General features: G+C 39.9%; 2 protein-coding genes across 9 annotated transcripts; both read right to left on the bottom strand.

The window, feature by feature from the left end:
* Positions 1-180: 180 nt before the first annotated feature.
* gcnt4a (glucosaminyl (N-acetyl) transferase 4a) lies at positions 181-3,691 on the bottom strand. Of its 4 annotated transcripts, none has more exons than XM_019253898.2 (3): positions 3,595-3,691; positions 3,226-3,333; positions 181-3,100 (listed from the first exon to the last, which is right to left on the bottom strand). In XM_019253898.2, the coding sequence occupies exon 3, from the start codon at positions 3,097-3,099 to the stop codon at positions 1,810-1,812; it is 1,290 nt and encodes a 429-aa protein (XP_019109443.1). In that variant the 5' UTR covers position 3,100; positions 3,226-3,333; positions 3,595-3,691; the 3' UTR covers positions 181-1,809. The 4 variants fall into 4 exon arrangements, with proteins under 4 accessions (XP_019109443.1, XP_010752488.1, XP_027144131.1 ...); XM_010754186.3 differs by having other exon boundaries at positions 3,291-3,333; positions 3,595-3,680; XM_027288330.1 differs by having other exon boundaries at positions 3,488-3,595.
* A 385-nt stretch (positions 3,692-4,076) lies between these two features.
* Positions 4,077-22,665, bottom strand: LOC104937873 (putative ankyrin repeat domain-containing protein 31). Of its 5 annotated transcripts, none has more exons than XM_019253890.2 (12): positions 22,605-22,665; positions 12,999-13,250; positions 10,520-10,681; positions 10,255-10,397; positions 9,354-9,516; positions 8,676-8,845; positions 8,338-8,434; positions 7,760-7,856; positions 6,444-7,014; positions 6,017-6,157; positions 4,830-4,962; positions 4,077-4,597 (listed from the first exon to the last, which is right to left on the bottom strand). In XM_019253890.2, the coding sequence occupies exons 2-12, from the start codon at positions 13,240-13,242 to the stop codon at positions 4,455-4,457; spliced, it is 2,064 nt and encodes a 687-aa protein (XP_019109435.2). In that variant the 5' UTR covers positions 13,243-13,250; positions 22,605-22,665; the 3' UTR covers positions 4,077-4,454. The 5 variants fall into 5 exon arrangements, with proteins under 5 accessions (XP_019109435.2, XP_027144492.1, XP_027144493.1 ...); XM_027288691.1 differs by lacking the exon at positions 22,605-22,665 and adding an exon at positions 14,709-14,897; XM_027288692.1 differs by lacking the exons at positions 10,520-10,681; positions 22,605-22,665 and adding an exon at positions 14,709-14,896.

Below are 22,665 nucleotides of genomic sequence, written 5' to 3'. Positions count from 1 at the left end.
CCATCAAACTAGTTTAATTCAATCAGAATACTCAGTTAAAGTTACCCTGTTAAGTTTTCATTATAAACAACCATCAAGAGTGATGAATTATTCTTTCATAAGCCAGAGCTTGTTCAGATATGTGACTGCAGTGAGAGGCCAAACAACTTGTAAGAAGCATCATGCATTTATTCAGGAATAAATAAATCATCAATCATCACAAGCTTTCATTTTAATCTAAATTTTTTCAAATAAGTTCATATCTTAATGATAAAAAAGCATTTAATTGACAGAACACATAAGAACAACAAGTCTTTGGCATTACTGCTCTCAATGTAAGAGTAGTCTCTGAAATCTCAAGAACAATGTGGAAACATAGAATTGTGAATTCAGGCATTTCCTGAAATTACTCATAATAATAAAATAACTTCTTCTCTTTCTGATGCTTTAAATGCTTTGTGTGGTCAGTGAAGGTTCAATTTACAATGAAGAGTGAATGACATAATCTACAAGTAAATTCAAATCCATAAGCAAGTCCACATGGAAAAATCATTCATTTAAGGTCCAGCAAACAATGTTTAGAAATATTAGTAAAATGTATTTTTTGAAGTAAGTAAGTAAAGCAAAAACTATCTTTCTTTCAGTATTACATTTTTGATGCAGTGTTTTAATTTAGCAGGTGATTCAGATTAGGGATGTTAATTTCTAAAACTAATTTCAACATTGATTAAACAAGAATTTAAATTTGGACTAGTCTAAAAAAAAAAAAAAAGGTCAGGAACAAACTCAACTAAAGAATTTGTTAGCACACAGCATTTAAATGTAACTGATTCTGAGGAAAATAAAAATTCTGTTAAAGTTATTAGACATTCTCATGGCTGCATGCCATCATGCCTAATTTTAGCTTTTATTTTTTATTTTTTTAGCTTTTTATTTAATTTTAGCTTTTTCCACCACTGGACGGATTTACTTGGTGATGTAAAACCTAGATGATTGACATCACTGATGATGTAAAGAGGATAATCTTCAGAAAACAGGTAGTCATATAGGTAAAGCTAATCATATGCTAACTAACTAAACATCACCACTAAACATCAGTCTGCATATATAGCAAGTCTGACAGGTATTAATTAATAATAATTGACCATACTCTTCTTTTCAACAACAGTTCCATAACGTTAATCTTTCCTCTGGATAGTTCCATCTCAAATTGACTTGTTGTGTGAGGTTAGATGGTAGACAGTAAAATCATGCAATTAGTGTAACCAACTTGTATTTCTAGTGTCGACAAGTGAGGGTATAAACATTTAATCTGCTAGTTCCTACCAGATCAGGAGCGTCCCTCTCTACCTTCAAAAACCTCCTGAAGACCTCCAGCTCTTCAGAGAGGACCTCCTCTCCAACACTACCAACAACTGGACATGATAATCTATCCCCCTTCTGTTACTGAATTTTCTAAGAGTAGTACTTATTGCTGCACTTACATGTCCTTGTCACTCTGTACCATGATTGTTTCCTTTTTATAGGTTGCTTTGGATAAACGCATCAATCAAATGACTGAATGTAAAAAACATAATGATTCTTATTTTCAGGTGATTATAGAATAATGGAACCAAAGTCATGAATATTATATATCATTGTGGTCATATTCTGTAAATAGAGCCCCTTAAATCTGACACACTGGACCTTTTACAAAATGAAAACACTCGGGTAATATGCCTGCATCTCAAAATAGTGAGCATATGTACTTTATTACACTCCCTTTCTGTAATTTTGCACCTTTGCACCTACCCTCTTCTCTCCTCATGACATTTTCTGTTCCTTTCTGTATCACGTGTGCACATGTAGACGTTTTTCCATCAGCTTCTCCTCCAAACACTTAATCAGGATCGGGTCCACTTTAGGGTCAAATTTATTAGCAAACCAGTGACCATAGTTTAGGAGCCAGCGAAGTTCAGCTGCTCCGTAGATGCAAACACTCCGCATGTGTATTCCTGTGCAGGCTGGGTAAAGCTTTCCTTCTAAATAGTTCCATTTGACTAGTCGTGTCTTACTTCTTAGATCCGTAACATCTGCTTCTGACCTGGGAATGTGTCCAGGCACCCCAGGAACCCTGACAAGGGTGGCCCAGAAGTGTTCATCTGGTGAGTATGTATCAGCAGACCATATCAGAAAGTCCTTTGCCACCTGGCTGCTACTAATGTGATTCACAAAATCCCATGACAGGACAAAATATGCACTGCCAATGAACATCTCAATACCATGAGGAGGAACATCTTTGGAGGCTGTGGTCTTGACAGGAATACGTCGGTACTCATAAGGCACATTTTTCAGCTCATGCTGGAACCTGAAGCGCTGTTTCTTGAGTTCACTGGGTTGGCTAGTCTCTAGCATGTTACTACCATTCAGCTGTTTAAGCTCCATTACCAGTTCATAATTTGACTTGAGAGGAAAGTCCTGGCCACACAGGTTGATGACATACTTCCACTTGACATCTGACCTCAGCAGATCCGAGAGGCAGTTTAGGTCTGCATTAAGCCTGCTGATGTGGGCATATTCCACAGACTCCAATTTTGAGGCAATGAATACATTTTGAATACAGCGGGCCAAGTTTTTAATAGCCTTTATAAATGCTGGAGAGGACTTCTGATCATAGTGAATGCAGTAGATGTTATTAGGTGCATAGATGGCATGAAGAATACGCTCCACCATGGGTGCATTCTTATGCACCACCAGGGAGTAAGCCAATGGGAAGCTGTGTTCTTCATCCGACACCGGTACCTCATTGTAACCCCTCGTTTTGATAAACGTTTGACAGTCTGAGGTCAAACTCACAGTGCTATCATCATCCACGTCAACAACGACTTTACGTTTGATTTCAAGCGCTTTACCTATTTCCACAGGGTCCAGCTCATAGATGGAGGTGCAGTTGATGTCATACCTGCGGTTGTGAATTCTGGATAAGCCAACAGTGATTCCATAGGGTTCTATGTAGATGCTGTCCCTCACTGTCACTTTAATGTAGACCAGCTTGAGCAGACAGGCAGCCAACAGAGTGAAAGAAATCAGGAAGCACCTGTGTCTCAATCTATGGATGTTGTGGGCACATCTTATTTTCATTCTACAAATAAAGGAATAAAAAGACATGGAATAAGCATGTGTACTACAGTAAGGAATTATGAGAAAACTATAAAATGAACTAAATGAATAACTTAGTTTTAGTTAGTAGTCTGTGATTTTCTTTACCTTACATAATTGGCTTATTTCAGTTTACGTCTGATGTTTGACAACCTGTTTCTGCTCTAGGTTACCTTGCTCTCTAAAGTTGTCTTTGAGCGTCTCCCACAGCAGAACCTAAACATGAGAAAATTGTCTTCAGCGGGTGTGAAGGTACAATCCAAAAAGTAATGAAACATTACGGTAACATGGCAACAACACATTCAAGACAAGTGCAATATCGCGCTTTACACAAAAAGCAAAGCCAGGTTCGCTTCCATGCATTACGCACCACACACGCGCGTCTCTCCAGGAGGAATCACGAGGCAGTGTATCCACACACAGACACTTTGCGTTCATCAGCAGCATATTTAGAATGTGAGGGAGCACAAAACTTACCACATGCGTAAAGAAAGCGCGCATTGATAGAACCGAGTAGTTTTCAATCCCGTCTGCTATGTCCGGAGCTCCATCGCGGACTGGAGCGACTGTTGAAAGGAGTGGCAGGGGGGAGAGTTCCCGCAGCAGTCCGCCCACTGCCCAGTCACATCCTGCACATCACCACCACCCGATACATTTACCACCCATTTACTAATGATTAACCCTCTTCAACAAGACCCAAGAACGAGGGAAGTCAAAGCTTATCTCATATTACACACAACCACCCATCAATGTGTCCAGATACAGTCTTCTCTGTGTACACACTATGCACAGTATACTGTATATGTCACAGCAAGGCAGGACCCAAGGCCACAAGTGACAAGTGAAACATTTCACACAGCAAAGCAGACACTTGAGCGGTATTATTTAAATTATTCATCATATATTATTCATATATAGTTTTATTCTTGTAACAGTTCAAAATGTCACATTTACCGGTGCAAATACAACATGTACCTCATACAAGAAGTCAATCAGGAACACTGAACTTATAGACTGATACATCATAGTGTGAAACTAAAACCTACCACCAAACTCTCTGAGCACTTAGATATAGATTAAAGATCATTTAGATAATATTTAAATAATTAGGCATAAACTATTACAACATAAAACCTTATGAACATGTACAGAACCAGAACAAATATGACAACAAAAAAAGATAAATGCTCTCAAACATTTTTCAATCATATTCACTGAGTGGAAGTCACCTGTGCAGTGCAGTAAACAGAAATATGAGTGAATAAGTCAAACTCACCAAGTTAAATTGTCTAAACAGTTATTCATGAACAAAATGTGTGCTGACAAAATTATAAGAATTAACTCTCCCAGTCCTCAGAATCATAGTCATTTCTTGTGAATTTCTCCCAGTAGTAGTCCATCACAGCGTTTGTTAGTAGTACGTCATCACCCACCAAATGCACTTTTTTGATTTCCCTGAGGAGGCTCAGGCTGTCTGCCTCTGTGGAAACAAAAAACATTCAAATACATTTAAGAGCTATATTAAGTCCATTTGAATCTAAATGTATTTTCAATACATTTTACTGAGGCTCTACTACAGTGAGTGACACTACAGTACAGGTGATTCAGCGACTGCTTGCTTAATTTGAGTTGCTCTGAAAGAAATGCCCAAGCCAGGATGTATGTGGAACTGAGGCCAAGGTTAGCTATGACAGCAGACAGGAACTACTGACCTGTTGACAGCACTTCCTGACAAGAACCAGGCCTGCAGTGTTGAACATCCTCTTTAGGACATGCCTGCAGTGGATTTCCTTCAGCCTCCATGTTCAATAAGTAATAAGACAATGGTTTGTCTCTGAACGTCACCTGGACAAACAGTTCATCAAAAATAGATTTTAACACCACTAACACATCTGTTCAGAAATAATGACTTATTAATGAGATGTCAAAGGTATGGTATCTATGGATATGTGAAACCTGAGGCTGAGCCTATCAGATGTCTTTCAGTAGTACTCTGGAACAACAGGCCTCTGTAGTACTATACTTCTTTCTAATTTTCTCAATGAGACAGAAGATATGGATCAGTGTATGTGCTGGTGCACAGCTCTACAATGAACACTAAATAATTTATAGTCTAGTACTGTGCACAGACCCTTACTGGCAGGCAGGAAACAGCAGAGAAGTAAACCTCGTTCCACACCAACAGATAAAGAAGGAAAAGTATGTGTGGGATTGCTCACAGTCAACTCAGTTATTATGGATTCATAACTATTAGAAAATATCACTGCAAACCTTTGTGCTCAACAAATCAAAGTGGTTAAAGAATCAATTAGAGTTGTGAATGGCAAAGAGGCTCACGTTGTTCACTACACAGATATGTTGATACAACTAGGCTACCTTTAAAGAAGGAGTGACACCTCTTACTTGTTTCATCATTAAAATGCTATATTATCTGTCATTGTATTTGTCCTTTCAGGGCACAGTGCAGGATGCCTCCATGGAGTTGACAAAAAAACTTGAGTTATAAGCCAACATGTGGAAGACCACAGCCACATGCACCAATGAATATCAAACTTTGGTAAATACTTGTGCATGTGCACCAAAATTGCTGAAATTCTGTCTAACATGTTTTTGGTATTTGTGGTGCTCCCTATGGGTTGAGTATCAGATCTCACAACAAGTTATAACCTCAGTGCTCATTCTAGTTAGCTAACACTATGCAGTACAGTCCTGGCAAAGTTTAAAACACGTGAGATACTTATACTATAATTCCACTCTTGGAACTAATAAGGAAACTCCTTTTCGTGCAGTGCCATTCTTGGTCTTAACATGGCCCGGCTGCTTATGTTAGTCTCAGTTTCTGCAGCCATTATTATGTTTTGAGTGTAGTTAAGGGGCTTAAGGCAAACTGGTGTCTAACCTTGTCCCAGGTGTATGCTGAGCTGACAGGAATGTTGTTTCTAAGGATAGACTCCAACCAGCATTCTGGAGACAAGTGCAACTTGCCTTTACTGTCCTGTATCGAGCCATTGTCCAGAATGTGAGCAAAGTGCCACTGACCCTGCAGAGGTAAGGCAAACACGTTATTTTCTTAATTCATTAAATATGTTGTCTTTGCATGACAGCAGCACTGGCAACAAATGGCTTGTGTTGACTACTGCTGAACTGCAGTGGTTGATAAACCACTCTATGTACAATATTAGTTTTTTCATTTTCTATGAGGTAATAGAGTAAGACATGGGCTGTATTATTATTGTTCTTGTCATGTAATGAATTCAGGATGTTGGACGATAAGTGTGTTTGGTGACAAGAGGATTAAATGTTTTAAGAGAAGAGCTTTACCTGACCTTCAAGAATAACTGTAGAATACTTCCAGATGGCATGACTCCACTCTGTATGAGCTTGAAGAGATGTCTGCGATCATCTTTAGCTCTTGTCTGTATCAGGGCATCATTTCTTTTCATCTCAAAGTTGATGTGTTGTAAAGTATTCCCTGGTTTTGGGGCGCAGCTCTGACTTCTGCTGGCTTTCCTATTAAGCTCATCTATATGTGTTGGAGTCTTCTTCCCCTGGGTTAGTAATGAAGCAGGAGGTCTAGGCAATGTTAAGTCCTTGGCATTGTTTGGAGGTGCTGATTTTAACAGACTGGCCTGTGGGACTGGTCTACTGCTTTCCTTTCTCTTCCCTTGATTGCAGCAATGTGCTTCACTAGCTTTAGAAGAGGTTGGTGTAAAAGACAGAGAGTATGTGTGATCCTGTTCCTGTCTAATTAATGTACGGCATTTGGCCTTCATGGGTACATACATCTCTACCAAATTAATATGCTTCTGGAGGATCTCCACCAAGCTTCTCTGAAGCGAAGCCAGGGAGTCAAGTTGCCTTTTCAACAGACGTCTCCGAAGGCAGTCGGGCGCACCCCTACACAGAGAACCAAACAATATTGCTGTCATTTAGATAAGTAGTGTGCTGGCACAATCATAAGAGCAACCTTTAGTCATGTCTTTCAAAAAAAGCATAAAGATTTAGAAAAAGACTGCACCTCAGAAATGAATGGCAACCAATGTTTTTAAAGCATGATACTACATTGAATTTCTACCTTTACTAGACAAGTGACAGTAAAGAGAGACACCTAGGACTGAGAAAGACAGGTAAGTGACACAGTTCAGTTCAGATTTAATTTACTGCCCCACCAGAGTGCAATAAACAAGAAAAACACACAACAGTAAGACAATAGAAGGTTTTTATGGTTTGACTGATTTTAAATCCACACTCAGCACTGTGTACTTATTCTAAAATCTCACTCACCATTTGCTAAGATCTGGTAATAAAGCAACTTTTGATATATCCCACCAATTAAAAATTAGTCAAATGCACCTAAAATACCCACAATAGTTATCTGCTGCATTTTAAAACTCTGTAATTACAGAATCAGAATATAACTCTGCAAGATATATAGATAAGAGAAGAAAACATTTCATCTGCCATTTTTATTGCATCACATTCATCTCTACATCAGTAGTTTAGATAATATGGTTCAATAGTGGGCTTGTTTGAATTCTGTGTTATGCTGTAAAGTCATGTGTAGCACAGTCACCATGTCTTCAGATCTCAGCAGTGACTGTGAGTGAAACTTTATTAGAGTCATAAGGAAAAGTGAACTGACCAGTATTTTTGGGTAAGATTATCTTTGGCTAGCTGTTGTTTGGTGAGCACCTCAGTCAGCATTGTCTGGATATGTCTCAGAGCAACATCATATCTGCCTGAAAAACAGCACAGTACAGTAACAGATACAAATTCGGCCTGGTTGTTATTTCTTGTTGTTATATCATACTATCTCATTTGCATTGCAACAGCTGGACATTGACTAATACTGGTGTATAACTGTCTTTGCATGTTCATGGAAGGTCACATGTCACATGTGTGTGAAATGGCAGCAATGATATTGGTGAGAGGATGTTATGTGTCTCCTGGATCAATATTCTTTATAGAAGTGTACAATCTATAATATTGTCCTACTAAGTGTCCACGCATTATTTAAGTAATTTTATTATGTTGGTCTATGTTGGTCGATTTCTTCAACCTCCCATTAAAGAAGTTTTTTAACTAAATTGAGGCTCTAAGGATAGAGGGTGGTGTATGCCGTAGACACTGTAAAGCCCCTTGAGGCTAATTTGTTCCTTGTGATATTGGCTATTGAAAAAACAACTGACTTGAGAGGCTGGACTTCTGCAGCTGATTTACCCGCATCTTCCAGAACTTCCAGAGGCCAAGCTGATATTTCTTTGTGTTTTTTCCTAACCTCCTCCAAAGCCTCTGTTACAGCAACTGAATGACTCAGCTATTAAAAAAAAAAAAAGATAATTAGTGAAAGAAGTATTAAATCAAAGCTGCCAAACCGGTGAAATTTCAATAAAGTGATGCTACATGTGGGAGAGAGGGATAACGTTATTATGATTGGATGATTGGACCTGTGCCATTAATGGTTAAAAAGACCTTTTTTTGTGTACATTTAATCTGGCCTCGGCTGACACTAATGCACACTTGATTCTGAAGGTATTCAAAGTGTAAAGAGCTCTCACATTATCAGAGGTGGTGTCTTTCTTTCTCAGCTGAATGTCACTGGGCTCTCTGGCTCCGTCTCTGTCACCTGATTCTCTGGGTTGAACATTTGCCGTGTCATTGTGGCTGGGACTGAAGCTACTCTGGCAGGAGAGCTGCATGTGGCAGTGAGCTTCTAAGGATGTGTCATCTGGAAGAATTGTAAATCCAAAATCATTCCAAAAGTTTTTTTAAGCTTGGAATCAGCAATAGATTCAAAACAACTGACACTGATTTGAACACAGTTCAAATCAGTGTCAAGTGTCAAGTGTTGTCAAATGTCCTATTAGTCCTATAGTTAGATTTATTGTGTGGTTTAAACTCTTTTCAATGTGGAAACGTGTTCCGTGAAGACCCACTACACTGACTGAATCTTAAATGCATACACCATAAATTCTATGAAGCACTCCAGTAAAATCTGCAATCATCAAATGTATGTTAGTTGCAACTTTAATAGTTATCATCACATCATATCATACATTTCTCTTCACAAACCAAGTTCAAATTATAACCACTATACTCTTGGCAAACCTGTTTTCTATCTCCTGTCATGTTTTGCCAGGCTGATAACAGTCTAGTATTTTTGGATGTCAAAATAAAAGGCTTGAATCACATTTGCTTTACAGAGTCCAGAAACCAGAATGTGGAAGGGAACTCACCTTTTTGTTGTGCAGGTGCCTCACACTCACATCTAACAGAAGATGCTTGAAAAGTCGAGAGCAGCTCTTTGATATTCTCCTTCTTCGCCATGTCTAGTGCACTGAGGCCACTGAGATTCTTGTTATAGATGTTTGACCCATACTGGAGGAGAAGCTTCACTACCTACACAACACACATGTATTTCAGAACATTTTGTTAGACAGCAGAACCTCCAATAGCTCGTGGAATGAGTGATAGTTATTAAGTTATTAATGTGATTAAGCCTTCTGGCTTTTGTCATAACTGGTAACTAATAAAGTTTTTTTGTCTGTTACAATTGATGCTAAATATTCTGCTGTAGTCTTATCCAACCTTATCTAATCTAAAATTTGTATCAAAGTATTGTTTAGCAGCTTTCACAGTGCAACAACACACTCTTTAATATGCTCAGTTAAAATGTCAGTTAAATCTTGAAACTGAATCCATCATTGAGCTGTCATAAAGGAACATAAACACAAATAGACATTTACAATAACACAAATGACAAAAAAAGAGAAATCAAGCATTCAAATAATGATGCTGAACAGTATGTTGGGATGTTCACTACATTTGTCTGGACAGAGATGGTAATGTCTTAATGTTTAAAGTTGCTCACAAATAAGAGGAGGGAAAAGAGGAAAAGGCAAAGAGAGAGTGTTATAATAGTAATATAAATGCAACAAACTATTTTAGTGTTGTAGTAAACATTGATGCCTTTGTAAACCCCAGGGACAAATTTTTTCAAATTTTTGTCAGAAAAGTGAATCTGAAGTGAAATGTGTGGAACAGAGGCTAGTCTGAAAGTAAGATCAGGATGCTGACTCTCTATGAACATGTGGAAAGTACATTTTACTTTGCTACATCTTAAAGTGTGTCCATCACCTGATAGTGTCCAGACGAAACAGCATCATGTAAGGCTGTGACACCATCACAGCTTCTACTGTCAACAGTAGCTCCAGCCTTCAACAGTTTCTCAACCACTGCCTCACTACCCACAGCAGAGGCCTCATGGAGAGCTGTCCAGCCTGACAACAAGTCAACAATTACTGATGAGAGTGGGACTTGTGTTTGACAGTTTTCACGAGTAACAGATAGACGTAAAATCTGTCAGGAGTGAAAATAAACAAGTGTCTAAGACATGACAAACCTGCATAATCCTCCACATTGACATTGATCCCAGCTTGAATGAGCACTTTGACTTGTGCTAGATCTCCTCTCATACATGCTTTGTGCAGAAGAGTCTCTCCCTTTGCATTTCTCCTGTTAAGTTGTGTCTTCTTGGGAACTTTCACATATCGCAAAACATTTGCTTTGAAGATAAAGAAATGCAAGATTTGTGAAGTAAATAGGGATGCACCGAAAATTCGGCCACCGAAAATTTTCGGCCGAAAATGGCCCAAAAGTGCATTTCGGCTTTAGGTGAAGTGGCCGAATAGTAAGGCCGAATAGTGGCGTGACGCAATTGATGCAATGAAACAACGTGCGCGGTGATCTGGCCAGGGTTGCTGATTCTTTTTCTTATTCACACACAATAAACCCACGATGCAGGATATAGGAAAAACACAGGCAAGAAATACACCATACACTGCTCTTTAGCGAAGCTGTATACTTCTCTCTACATTACGGCGTCTCACACAGGCAAGGTTCGTTCAATGACCGTCGGAATGACTATGATGCGTTCATGAACGTGGGAAAAATGGAAATTCACCGGAAAAACTAAATAGTATTTCTTTCAAGAACAAATTAACAGTGATTAAAACAACATGGGTTTTCTAACAGTATAAATGAAATAATATTAATACTAACTGGAAATTCTACTGGAATATTTGAAGGATATTAAATAAACATTTACTTTCTTTGAAAAAACATGTCTACAAATTTATTCTAGGCTATTTATGCAATACAGTGGTCCCTCGTTTATCGCGGGGGATACGTTCTAAAAATAACCCGCAATAAACTAAATCTGCGAAGTAAGGTTTACAATTATTATACATGTTTTAAGGCCGTAAACCCCCTCACCACACACTTTTATACACCTTTTTACACGCATTTTGTACAGTACACAATGCGCGTTCATACTGTACAGGACACTGTAAAAAAAAAAGCCGCGAAAAGTGAACCGCGTTATAGCGAGGGACGACTGTAGTAAAAAAAATAGTGAAAAATTTAACAACCGCATTTCATATTCGGTTTCGGTATTCGGCCAACCATTTAATCTTTATTCGGTTTTGGAAAATTTTCATTTTGGTGCATCCTTAGAAATAAACATAACAAATTCCAGGGGACAGTACTTTCACTTCAAATCCAGTCTTAAGGTCTCATACATCACACAGCAGCACAGTGCTGCCACCATTACAAAAAAACACTCAGTTTCTCTTATAACAAGAAATCCTTGCATCTGTTCAAATGCATCCACGTTTCCCTCACTTTTATCTTTTCTTTGTCTTTGCCCCTCTAATGCATGCAGAGAGCACAGAAAGGATGGTTTTCAGAGAAATTAGACCTCCTTTCCTCTGAAGCATCACATGAAGTGAAGCTGATCAGAGCTGGATCAGCTGTCAGTTGGTTTTAACAGCTGTAAGTTGAAACTTGTGTCTGCACACACATGCACTGTGCTAATCCTAACACAGACAAACAGTTAGCGTTAGAGCAGCAGTGCTTTCTTTCTGTTACGTGTTTAACAGTCACCGGCACACGAAGAACAACCTGCATTCTGTATTCACACTACCCAGAGATCCCCCCTCGATTCTTGCTCTACCACCTGCACGATGGTCAGCATCTTCTGGTTCAAGCAAGGATTGTAGAAATATCAAATAAAAGACTTTGGATCTCTTAAGACCTCTTAAGACTGCCATGCTCCAGCCTTGATTCTTGCAGTTTGCTATTACCTCTACCTTTTTCCCATTTCATCTGTTCATTTTGCTCTCCAACTCCTTGCAGACCTACTTCACTCAGTTCTCCAGCTCACTTTGGCTCCCCTGGATTTTGTCCAGAGCCCATAAGTAACAATTCAAAGTAAAAGCCCATCAAAAGATACAGTAGGAAGTGAACGTGTTTGCTGCACATAAAATGTAAGAATGGGTTTCTCTAGGAACTTTGTGTGCAGCTCTGGAAAAATAGACTAAACACTGAAAAGATCGCTGCAGTTCTTGTTCCACTCCATGTCTGGTGAGAACGGCTAAATCAACAGATCAACTTATGTACAAGCTGAGTGTTTTTCTGTTGTCTAAAAAACCCATTATCCTAGCAACAATCGAGTTCCAAACTATATACACACCTAGTTTTACTACGCCTAGTGGGCAATCTGAGTGAAGGGCTACAATACAATTTAAAGTTTTCATTTCCAGGACAAAAAAGGTCATTTTCCAAATGTTTCCTTTTCCAGGTTTTCCAGGACAGCTGGGAACCCTCTCAATGTACATGTCATTTTTTACACAAAAGGTGTATGGGTATAGTATGTACAGAATGTTTTATGATATGACAAGAAAATTGAATCATTTGGTATTTCATAATAATGTGAAAAAAATTGTAATGTGAAAATGATCTTCAACAAAGATTCTTCAGAGATTTTTTGTCATGGTAGCAACAATACTGCATGGTGTTTCAGGAGTTTCCAACATAATTACCTGACTGAGCTGCAGGATTGGCACAGCCTGCTGCAGACTGCATACAGCTGGATATTCCTGCTGATTGACTTGTCTCCATTTGCTTCTTCTGCTCTTTGTTCCTAGCCTGTAAATTAAAATGACTTGTCTCCATGTCCTCAGCTAACCCTTTGCTTTGGCAGATATTAAGAGGACACAACAAGCTTGCAGAGTTATCATATGAAGATGTATTCCTCATGTGCTTGTGATTACAGCCATCAGTCATCTCTGTCTCTGCAAGAAAGTAGACAGAAAGAGATGACTATCAGACAGAGACAGGATTCAAGAACCATGTTGCACACTGTAAAACAAACAATGCCATCAGACTCATGTGTCTGCTCTGCTGAAACCTGCAACAGGAAGGAGTCGGGGAAGAAATGGTGCAATGCATGGCTTCATTTCACAGAGAAAGATGACGATGCTTGTTTGTCTGTAAAATGATCAAGTAAAGGTGGACACACCATTAGTGCTGAAAACATATTTCTACCTCTCTATTTTTTCTACTCACATGATTTGTCTGGCACAAAAATACATGTTTACATTTCCTGACCTGTCACGTCAGCAGCAGTAGTGCTAATTTTGTGCCTTAAAGATGTTCAGCATAACGACAGAGAAGAGCAAAGGTGAATATTGTTAAGGCTACTCCATAGCGAGGTATAAATAATAATAATAATAATAATAATAATAATATTAATAATAATAGAATAATTCAATTAGTAACAAATACAAACAGTATGCTAAGTTAGGAATATTGAAGCTAGCTGTCACTAGATATATAGGTTTTGTTTATTGGCATGTGATTATAAAATATTATAGGAACACTAGAAAATTCCTGCAGAAATTTTGAGAGCACGAGTGGGCTGTTGCCGGGGGTCTGTATTCAAAACGCACACCTCAAATAGTAATTATTAACATGTTTATTTAGACACAGGCGCGTGCTAGCAATTAGCATTAGCATGTTAGCAATTAGCATGTATTTAATTCTTAGTGGCTAATACTAATTGCTAGTGCTGACGCGCTAGCAGTTACTATTAGCATGTTAACATTAGCATGTTTTTAATTCTTAGTGGTTAATACTAATTAGCATTAGCATGTTAATTAACATGTAATTAGCATGTATTCTTAGTGACAAAAAATTAGCGGCTAGCACTGACGTGCTAGAAATTAACATTAGCACGTTAGCATTAACATGTTAGCATTAGCATTTATTTAATTTTTAGTGGCTAATGCTAATTGATAGCACCTACGGCACTCGTCACTAATAATAAGACAAAGAAACACGCAGAAGAACAATAGTTGACGAGTGTCGTAGTCACTAATTATCAGATGTGAATGAGTCTTGCTGAGCACAATGTTAGTTAAACATTCTGTTCCAGAAACATATATTAACATATATTATTTCATTATTATTAATTAATTACATATTTTGCAAGCCTTCGAAAGAAAACACAACAATCCCTCGCGCAGTGAGCTCGCGATGCACACTGTTAAAAATGTGAAAACTTTTTGGCGCGAGGAGCGACGAGCGACGAGCTAACCGTTAGCTTGCATTTGAATGATGGCTGTTCCACTGTAGTGTCAGTCACTTCATATATATATATAAAATATATAAAACAACAGCAACACAGGAAAACTATTCTTTATACCTAATGAATTAAAGTTTGTAGTGGTGTGTGGATGGTAATTAATTACCTTGAGGCACGCCCACCGATATGAGCCGTGAGGCATTACTAGAAGATGGACGAACATGAAGGTCCACAGACATCGATCTGCACTCTTCTTTAGCAGTGTACTGTCTGTGGTACTAATACACATCTACAACAATCAATGTGCATGCCCTGAAAATGGAATGATAACTACAATAAGACAAGAATGAAATAAGTTTCTGAAAAGAAATATTGTTGTCTAAAAATTATTCCTGTCTGTCAGACCTCTGATTTCAACTTTAGAGCCCCCTGCTGGTCAAACATAGAAAGGTGATTTCTATGTACTGCAGAATGAACTATGTACTGTAATGTTTGTGCCATAAAATAAAGTGAGAGAGAGATAGATTCAATGATGTCTGTTTCTTACTATCCATTATTTTAGAATGCAATAACAGAAAAAGTTCCTATACATTATGACAATCATATTCATTCTGATGTCATTTACTGTATAATCACTCACTCATGTTGGAGCTGGAGAAAATATAATGGAAAGCTGCCACTATGTTCCCTACAAGAATAAGAATAATAAGAAACATGTTCAATTTTTGAGATCCTCTCTTCTGTTTTTAGGCATGACCTCTTTCACTTCCACTATTTATGTTGTACTGTAAGGGTTGTCTTCCTTCGTCACTTGTCTTTGTGTTTGTACCATGCTTATGGGGAGCTTCAGCAATCTGGTTTTAAATTCACCACAGAAAATTAATATATGATAATTAATATATGAATATGAATAAAGAAACCAACAAATGTAGCATGATTCTCCCCACAAGTTTATTGGAAGAATCAAATCAAATCAAATCAATTTTATTTGTATAGCCCAAAGTCACAAAGTACATTTGCCTCAGAGGGCTTTACAATCTGTACAGGGAGTGACACCCTCTGTCCTTAGACCCTCGGTTCGAGTGAGGAAAAACTTGCCCACAAAAACCCTTTTAACAGGGAAAAATGTGGAAGAAACCTCAGGAAGAGCCACAGAGGAGGGATCCCTCTCCCAGGACGGACAGACGTGCAATGGATGTCACGTGTACAGGACAAATCAACACAAACATATTGTACAATGACTGATAAAATGACAATGAATTATAATGAATGATAAAAATGATTACAGTAATAGATATGGTAGTAATAATGACAGTAATAATATATGTAGTGGGCGTCATGCAGGATCACAGCAGCAGCCACGATCCACGAGAACCTGCTGGACGACAGAGCACAGAAACTCCGGGGAAGTTTGGTTAGTAACATGCATTAATGAGACATGTCCACAGATGGAGAGATATGGAGAGATATGGAGAGATATAGAGATATAGATATATATATATAGAGAGAGTGAGATATAGAGAAATATAGAGAGATATATATAGAGAGAGATGGATATATATATATATATAGAGAGAGAGAGAGAGAGAGAGAGAGAGAGAGAGAGAGAGAGAGAGAGAGAAAGAGAGAGAGAGAGAGAGAGAGAGAGAGAGAGAGAGAGAGAGAGAGAGAGAGAGAGAGAGAGAGAGAGAGAGAGTTTTCGGTAAGGGAGATGTGTGCATCTTCAACCAATACCGTGCCTGGCTAGGCATAACCCTCGGTGGGGTCCCCCGGCAGTGTAATCCTATGGCAGCATAACTAAGGGATGACCTGAGCCAGCCCTAACTATAGGCTTTATCAAAAAGGAAAGTCTTAAGTCTATTCTTAAAGGTGTTGACCGTGTCTGCCTCCCGAACCCAGAAAGGTAGTTTGTTCCACAGAAGAGGAGCCTGATAGCTGAAAGCTCTGGCTCCCAATCTACTTTTGGAAACTATAGGAACCACAAGGAACCCAGCGTCCTGAGAGCGCAGTGTTCTAGAGGGGTAATAAGGTATTATGAGCTCTTTTAGATAAGATGGTGCCTGACCATGAAGAGCTTTGTAAGTAAGGAGAAGAATTTTAAATTCTATTCTAGATTTAATAGGTAGCCAATGCAAGGAAGCCAAAATGGGAGAGATGTGATCTCTGATCTTGGTTCCTGTCAGAACACGTGCAGCAGCATTCTGAATTAACTGCAAAGTCCTAAGAGACTTATTAGAGCAGCCTGATAACAAAGAGTTACAATAGTCCAGCCTTGAAGTAACAAATGCGTGGACTAGTTTTTCTGCATCCGCCTGAGAGACAATGCGTCTGATTTTAGCGATGTTACGTAAGTGGAAGAATGCAGTCCTCGAAATTTGTTTTATGTGGACGTTAAAGGACAAATCCTGATCAAAAACAACTCCAAGATTCTTTACAGTGGAGCTGGAGGCCAGGGTGATCCCATCTAAAGTAACTAAGTCTCTAGAAAGAGAGTTTCTGAGGTGTTTGGGTCCAATTACAAGAACTTCAGTTTTGTCTGAATTTAACATCAAAAAATTGTAGGTCATCTAACTTTTTATATCCTTAAGGCATGCTTGGAGTTTAGTTAACTGATTGTTTGCATCAGGCTTGATCGATAAATATAATTGGGTGTCGTCAGCATAACAATGAAAATTGATAGAGTGATTCCTAATAATGTTCCCTAAAGGAAGCATATATAAACTGAAAAGAAGTGGTCCAAGTACAGAACCTTGTGGGACTCCATGACAAACTTTGGTCTGCATGGAGGATTCATCATTGACGTGAACAAACTGAGATCGATCTAAGAAATACGATTTAAACCAGCTTAGGGCGGTTCCTTTGATGCCAATTCGATGTTCCAGTCTCTGTAAAAGAATTTGATGGTCAATCATGGGTGACAATACTTTTGATAAATTCAGATTCAGAGAATCTATGTGTTCACTTAACTATTTTATTTAGGACAGCTATTTACAAGGACTTACCTGGGTTTAGCAGTCTCTCAGAAATTTGGCAAATAAATGATCTGCCGTGATGCTTGTGGACCTCAGTTGGCTAATGATGTTGACCCAGATCTGCTGCAGGGCTGCAAATGCTCACCTTCTATTTTAGTTCCTGTACAACTCATCCTCTCCTTACCAGGATCATTGTGAGCTGGACCTTCAGTGAGTATGGGATTCCAACCAGTAAATACTGGGTCACTTACAACAACAACATTTTTGTTTTTAACAATGTCATTTTTTTTAGCTTGAGGTAAATGATCACCACTAGATGGCAGCACAAACTAAAACATATACATAACACATGAAAGCCTCTTTTATGAGATAACGATGAAAAAACAAAGAATATAGGAAGGATGTAAAAACATGATTTTCTCTAGTACACTGTACAGAAAAGACTGATGACAGGAACACTCAGATCTGACGCCATTACATCTACAGTACTGTTCACCAGCTTTTTAAATGCTTTAAAATGCTGTGACTCCTGAATAAGGAGCCAACTTGAAGTGTGGTGAAGTAGAAGTAGTAGAAGTAATAAAAAGGAGGATAGAACTACAAATATTTTAACACTTATTTAAATATAGCCTTTTGAGAAAAGAGAGGGGAAAAAGGATTCAGTGATTTGTTGCACATGCACACACAAAAAAACTAACTACTGGGAGAACCACAGTTATGTGTTACTTTAAAACCTGCATTTCCATGCCAGCACGTATCATGCTGATACTGAAACTATGATTTTATTCAATAAAAAAATGTATTTACACTTTCAGATAGATAGAGAGAAAGCAAGAGAGAGAGAAAGGGGAGAGAGACAGAGAGAGAGAGAGAGAGAGAGAGAGAGAGAGAGAAGAGAAGAGCTCAGTGCACCATTTGAAGTCCCCCGGCAGTCTAGTCCTATGGCAGCATAACTAAGGGATGACCTGAGCCAGCCCTAACAATAAGCTTTATCAAAAAGGAAAGTCTTAAGTCTACTCTTAAAAGTGTTGATCGTGTCTGCCTCCTGAACCCAGAATGGTAGTTTGCTCCACAGAAGAGGAGCCTGATAGCTGAAAGCTCTGGCTCCCAATCTACTTTTGGGAGCTGGTGTACCGACACAGTGATCATGGAGAGTCACTGTTCACCAGACGTGGAATATCTGACTGTTAAATGCAGGCCCATTTATCTTCCGAGAGAGTTCACTGTAGTTCTAATAACAGCTCTGTACATCCCACCGGACGCTAGTGCCAACTCAGCTATTGGACTTTTGCATACAAACATTAGCAACAAGCAGAGCATGTACCCGGACGCTGTGCTGATTCTAGCAGGGGATTACAATCATGCGGATTTAAAAGCAGCGCTCCCCAGTTTCCACCAGCATGTTAAGTGTGCTACTAGGGGAGACAACACTCTGGACAAGGTGTACTCGAACATCAAACAGGGCTACAGGGCCAGGCCACTACCAAACCTGGGCCAGTCCGACCATCTGTCCTTGCTTTTAATCCCTGCATATGCCCCCCTCAAGAAAACTGCCCCCAACATCACTAAGACTGTTACCATATGGCCAGAGGGGGCCTCCCAGCAGCTACAGGACTGCTTTGCTACGACCAACTGGGAGGTTTTTGAACATCAGGACCTGGAACTGTTCACGGACAGTGTACTGTGCTATATCAAGAACTGCATAGACACTGTCACAGTGGTAAAACACAGCCGGGTCTACCCCAACCAGAAGCCCTGGATGACCCGGGAGGTCAAGAAGCTACTGAGGGAGAGGAACACGGCCTTCAGGTCCGGCAACCGGGACCTCTACAGCACAGCCCGAGCCAACCTGAAGAGAGGCATCAAAGAGGCCAAAGCAGACTACAGGAGGAGGATCGAGAACCACCTGGACAGTAACAACAGCCGGCAGGTGTGGCAGGGCGTCCAGCAGCTCACCAACTACAAGACCAACCGTGGAGCTGCTGAAGGTGATCTTGCATTGGCAGAGGAGCTGAACATCTTCTTTGCTCGGTTCGAGGTCACAGCACCAGAGGCAGCACAGCTACACCACACAGCCCACAGCAGCACAACCCTCACTCTTGAGGAACAGGAAGTGAGGCGCACCCTGCGGGCGGTGAATCCAAGGAAGGCGGCTGGTCCGGATGGCGTCCCAGGACGGGTGCTGAGGGAGTGTGCAGACCAGCTGGCTGGAGTCTTCACGAGGATCTTCAACCAATCCCTGGCCCAGTCCTCTGTTCCACCCTGCCTGAAGTCCTCCACCGTAGTCCCTCTGCCCAAAAAGCCACACATCACCAGCCTCAACGACTACAGACCAGTGGCACTCACTCCAGTGGTCATGAAGTGCTTCGAGAAACTGGTTCGCAGTCACATCACAGCAGCCCTGCCCCCCAGCCATGACTCCAACCAGTTTGCCTACAGAGCGAACAGATCCACGGGAGACGCAGTGGCAACAGCACTCCATGCTGCACTTTCACACCTGGAGCAGCAGGGGAGCTATGTGCGGATGCTCTTCGTGGACTACAGCTCGGCATTCAACACCATCCTGCCACACAAGCTGGCGGTCAAGCTGAGGGACCTCGGGCTCCCTGAGGCCACATGCAGGTGGATCAGCAGCTTTCTCTCTGGACGCAGACAGAGAGTCAGAGTGGGTCACCATACATCCACGGCCCTTAGCCTCAGCACTGGCTCCCCCCAGGGCTGTGTGTTGAGTCCCCTGCTTTACTCCCTCTACACACATGACTGCACCCCTGTCCATCACAGCAACACCATTGTGAAGTTTGCAGACGACACCACAGTGGTGGGGCTCATCTCCGGGGGGGATGAGTCCGCCTATAGGCTGTTGGCTTGGTGCACAGCCAACAACCTTCTTCTCAATATTGCAAAAACAAAAGAACTCATAATAGACTACAGGAGGAAGAAGACTGTGGTCCCACCGCTGCTCATCAACGGGGACAGTGTGGAGAGGGTGGCAGACTTCTGCTACCTGGGAGTCCACATACAGGACAGTCTTTCCTGGAGCGTGAACACCTCGGAGCTACTAAAGAAGGCCCAGCAGAGACTGTACTTCCTGAGAATACTCAGGAGGAATAACATCACACAAAGACTGCTGGTGTCCTTCTACCGTGCCTCCATTGAAAGCATACTCACCTACTGCGTATGCATTTGGTACACCAGCAGTACAGTGGCTCAGAGAAAAACGCTCCAGAGGGTCATCAACAACGCCCAAAGGACTGTCGGCTGCCCTCTTCCAGCACTGGGAGACCTACACAGATCCCATTGTCTCAAGAAAGCCCACAACATCATAAGGGACACTTCACACCCTGGTCACCCCCTGTTTAAAATGCTGCCTTCAGGCAGACGATACAGAGCCATTGGTGCTAGAACAAATCGACTCAAACACAGTTTTTATCCAACTGCAATAGCCACTGTGAATGCTGCTAAAAAATGATGTGCACAATGTTTTAATGTTTTATGTTTTACGTTATGGGTGTATGCTCCTTTTAGCATATTTAGTATTTATTTTGATTTTAGCATATGTTTAATTTTATTTATTTTAGTACATTTTAATGTCTCAGGTATTTTATTCTTATTTATTCTAGTTATTTTAACACTCACTAGTCACTTTAATGCTAGGATTTTATTGCACTGACTAGAAGCACTTTCAATCTCGTTGTACCTGTGACAATGACAATAAAGATCTATTCTCTATTCTTTTGGAGACTATAGGAACCACAAGGAACCCAGCATCCTGAGAGCGCAGTGTTCTAGAGGGGTAGTAAGGTATTATGAGCTCTCTTAGATAGGATGGAGCCTGATCATGAAGAGCTTTATAAGTAAGGAGAAGAATTTTAAATTATATTCTAGATTTAACAGGTAGCCAATGCAAGGAAGCCAAAATGGGAGAGATGTGATCTCTGATCTTTGTTCCTGTCAGAACACATGCAGCAGCATTCTGAATTAACTGCAAAGTCCTAAAAGACTTATTAGAGCAGCCTGATAACAAAGAGTTACAATAGTCCAGCCTAGAAGTAACAAATTATGGATGGTTTTATTTTCAAACATCCAGTCTGCTGTCTCATAACTCTAACTAACAAAACGTCAATCAGTGAGTTCAAATATATTTTGAATTTTAAAAAACCTTGTTTGGGGTCCTGAGTCCTCCGCTGTCTCATTCTCTTCCTCTCTCATGCAGATTTGATCTGCTTGTCGTGTTTTGCCTTTTCAGCTGGTGTATGTCTCTGATCGTCTTTCTACCAGCCTCATTCATATGAGATGTATGACTAGGGTCCTTGTATGCAACAGTGTATATGTACATATGTATGTAAGAGTAAGGTTTGACAGAAAAGAACTACCACAAATACACACGTAGGTGTTTCTTCTACTACACTTTGTCCATTTGTAAATTCAAAGTTACCATAAGATAATGCCTCATTTGTATATTTAAACATAAAGTTTCTGTAGTCTTTACAGAGAGGTGTGTTCATATATCATTTATAGCATAATTTATACAACAGTTTTTATTCTTATTTATGGAGTGATAAAAAGACAAAATTCCCTCTGTAAAAAACGTTACAATGTTAAAAAGAATGTTAAATCTGGCTTTATCAAATGTTCACATTTCTGTTCTAATGTATGCAAATTACCCAATTTTAAGAAATTGAAAACTTATGATAAAAACCAAACAAAGGATTAGTCCTTGAACCTTGAGTCATCCACCTTTACACTGTGAGCATGAAATGATGTCTGAACAGATACTGTTCCAGAAACCCTGGGACACCATGTCAGAATGGACTTTTTAAAGCTCGTTTCTGCAGAACCTTTAACAGTAAAATATGCATATAGGGGCTGTAAAAGAAAAACCGTTAAAGCTGTTCCTTTATTAATTTCTGGTTCAGAAAACATTCATAAAAACGCCAGGTTCCTTTATATCTGTGAAACACAATTTTGATTATATTTTGTATGATTTATTAGTATTACTTGTAAAGTCAAGGTGTACATGTTAGGCCTCTGATACACAACTGAATCTGACAAAAGCGCGAGAGTCGAAAATAGAGCACACTGATCTGTACCTGATCTGTGCTGTCACTCCACGCGTGTCCGCGCATGGTGAGATTAGACGTCCTCGCTCTA

This window comes from Larimichthys crocea, chromosome XV, assembly GCF_000972845.2.
Source record: "Larimichthys crocea isolate SSNF chromosome XV, L_crocea_2.0, whole genome shotgun sequence".
Lineage (NCBI taxonomy): Eukaryota > Metazoa > Chordata > Actinopteri > Sciaenidae > Larimichthys > Larimichthys crocea.
Note: the sequence above shows the minus strand (reverse complement) of the source record. Positions and strands in the feature narration are given on the sequence as shown.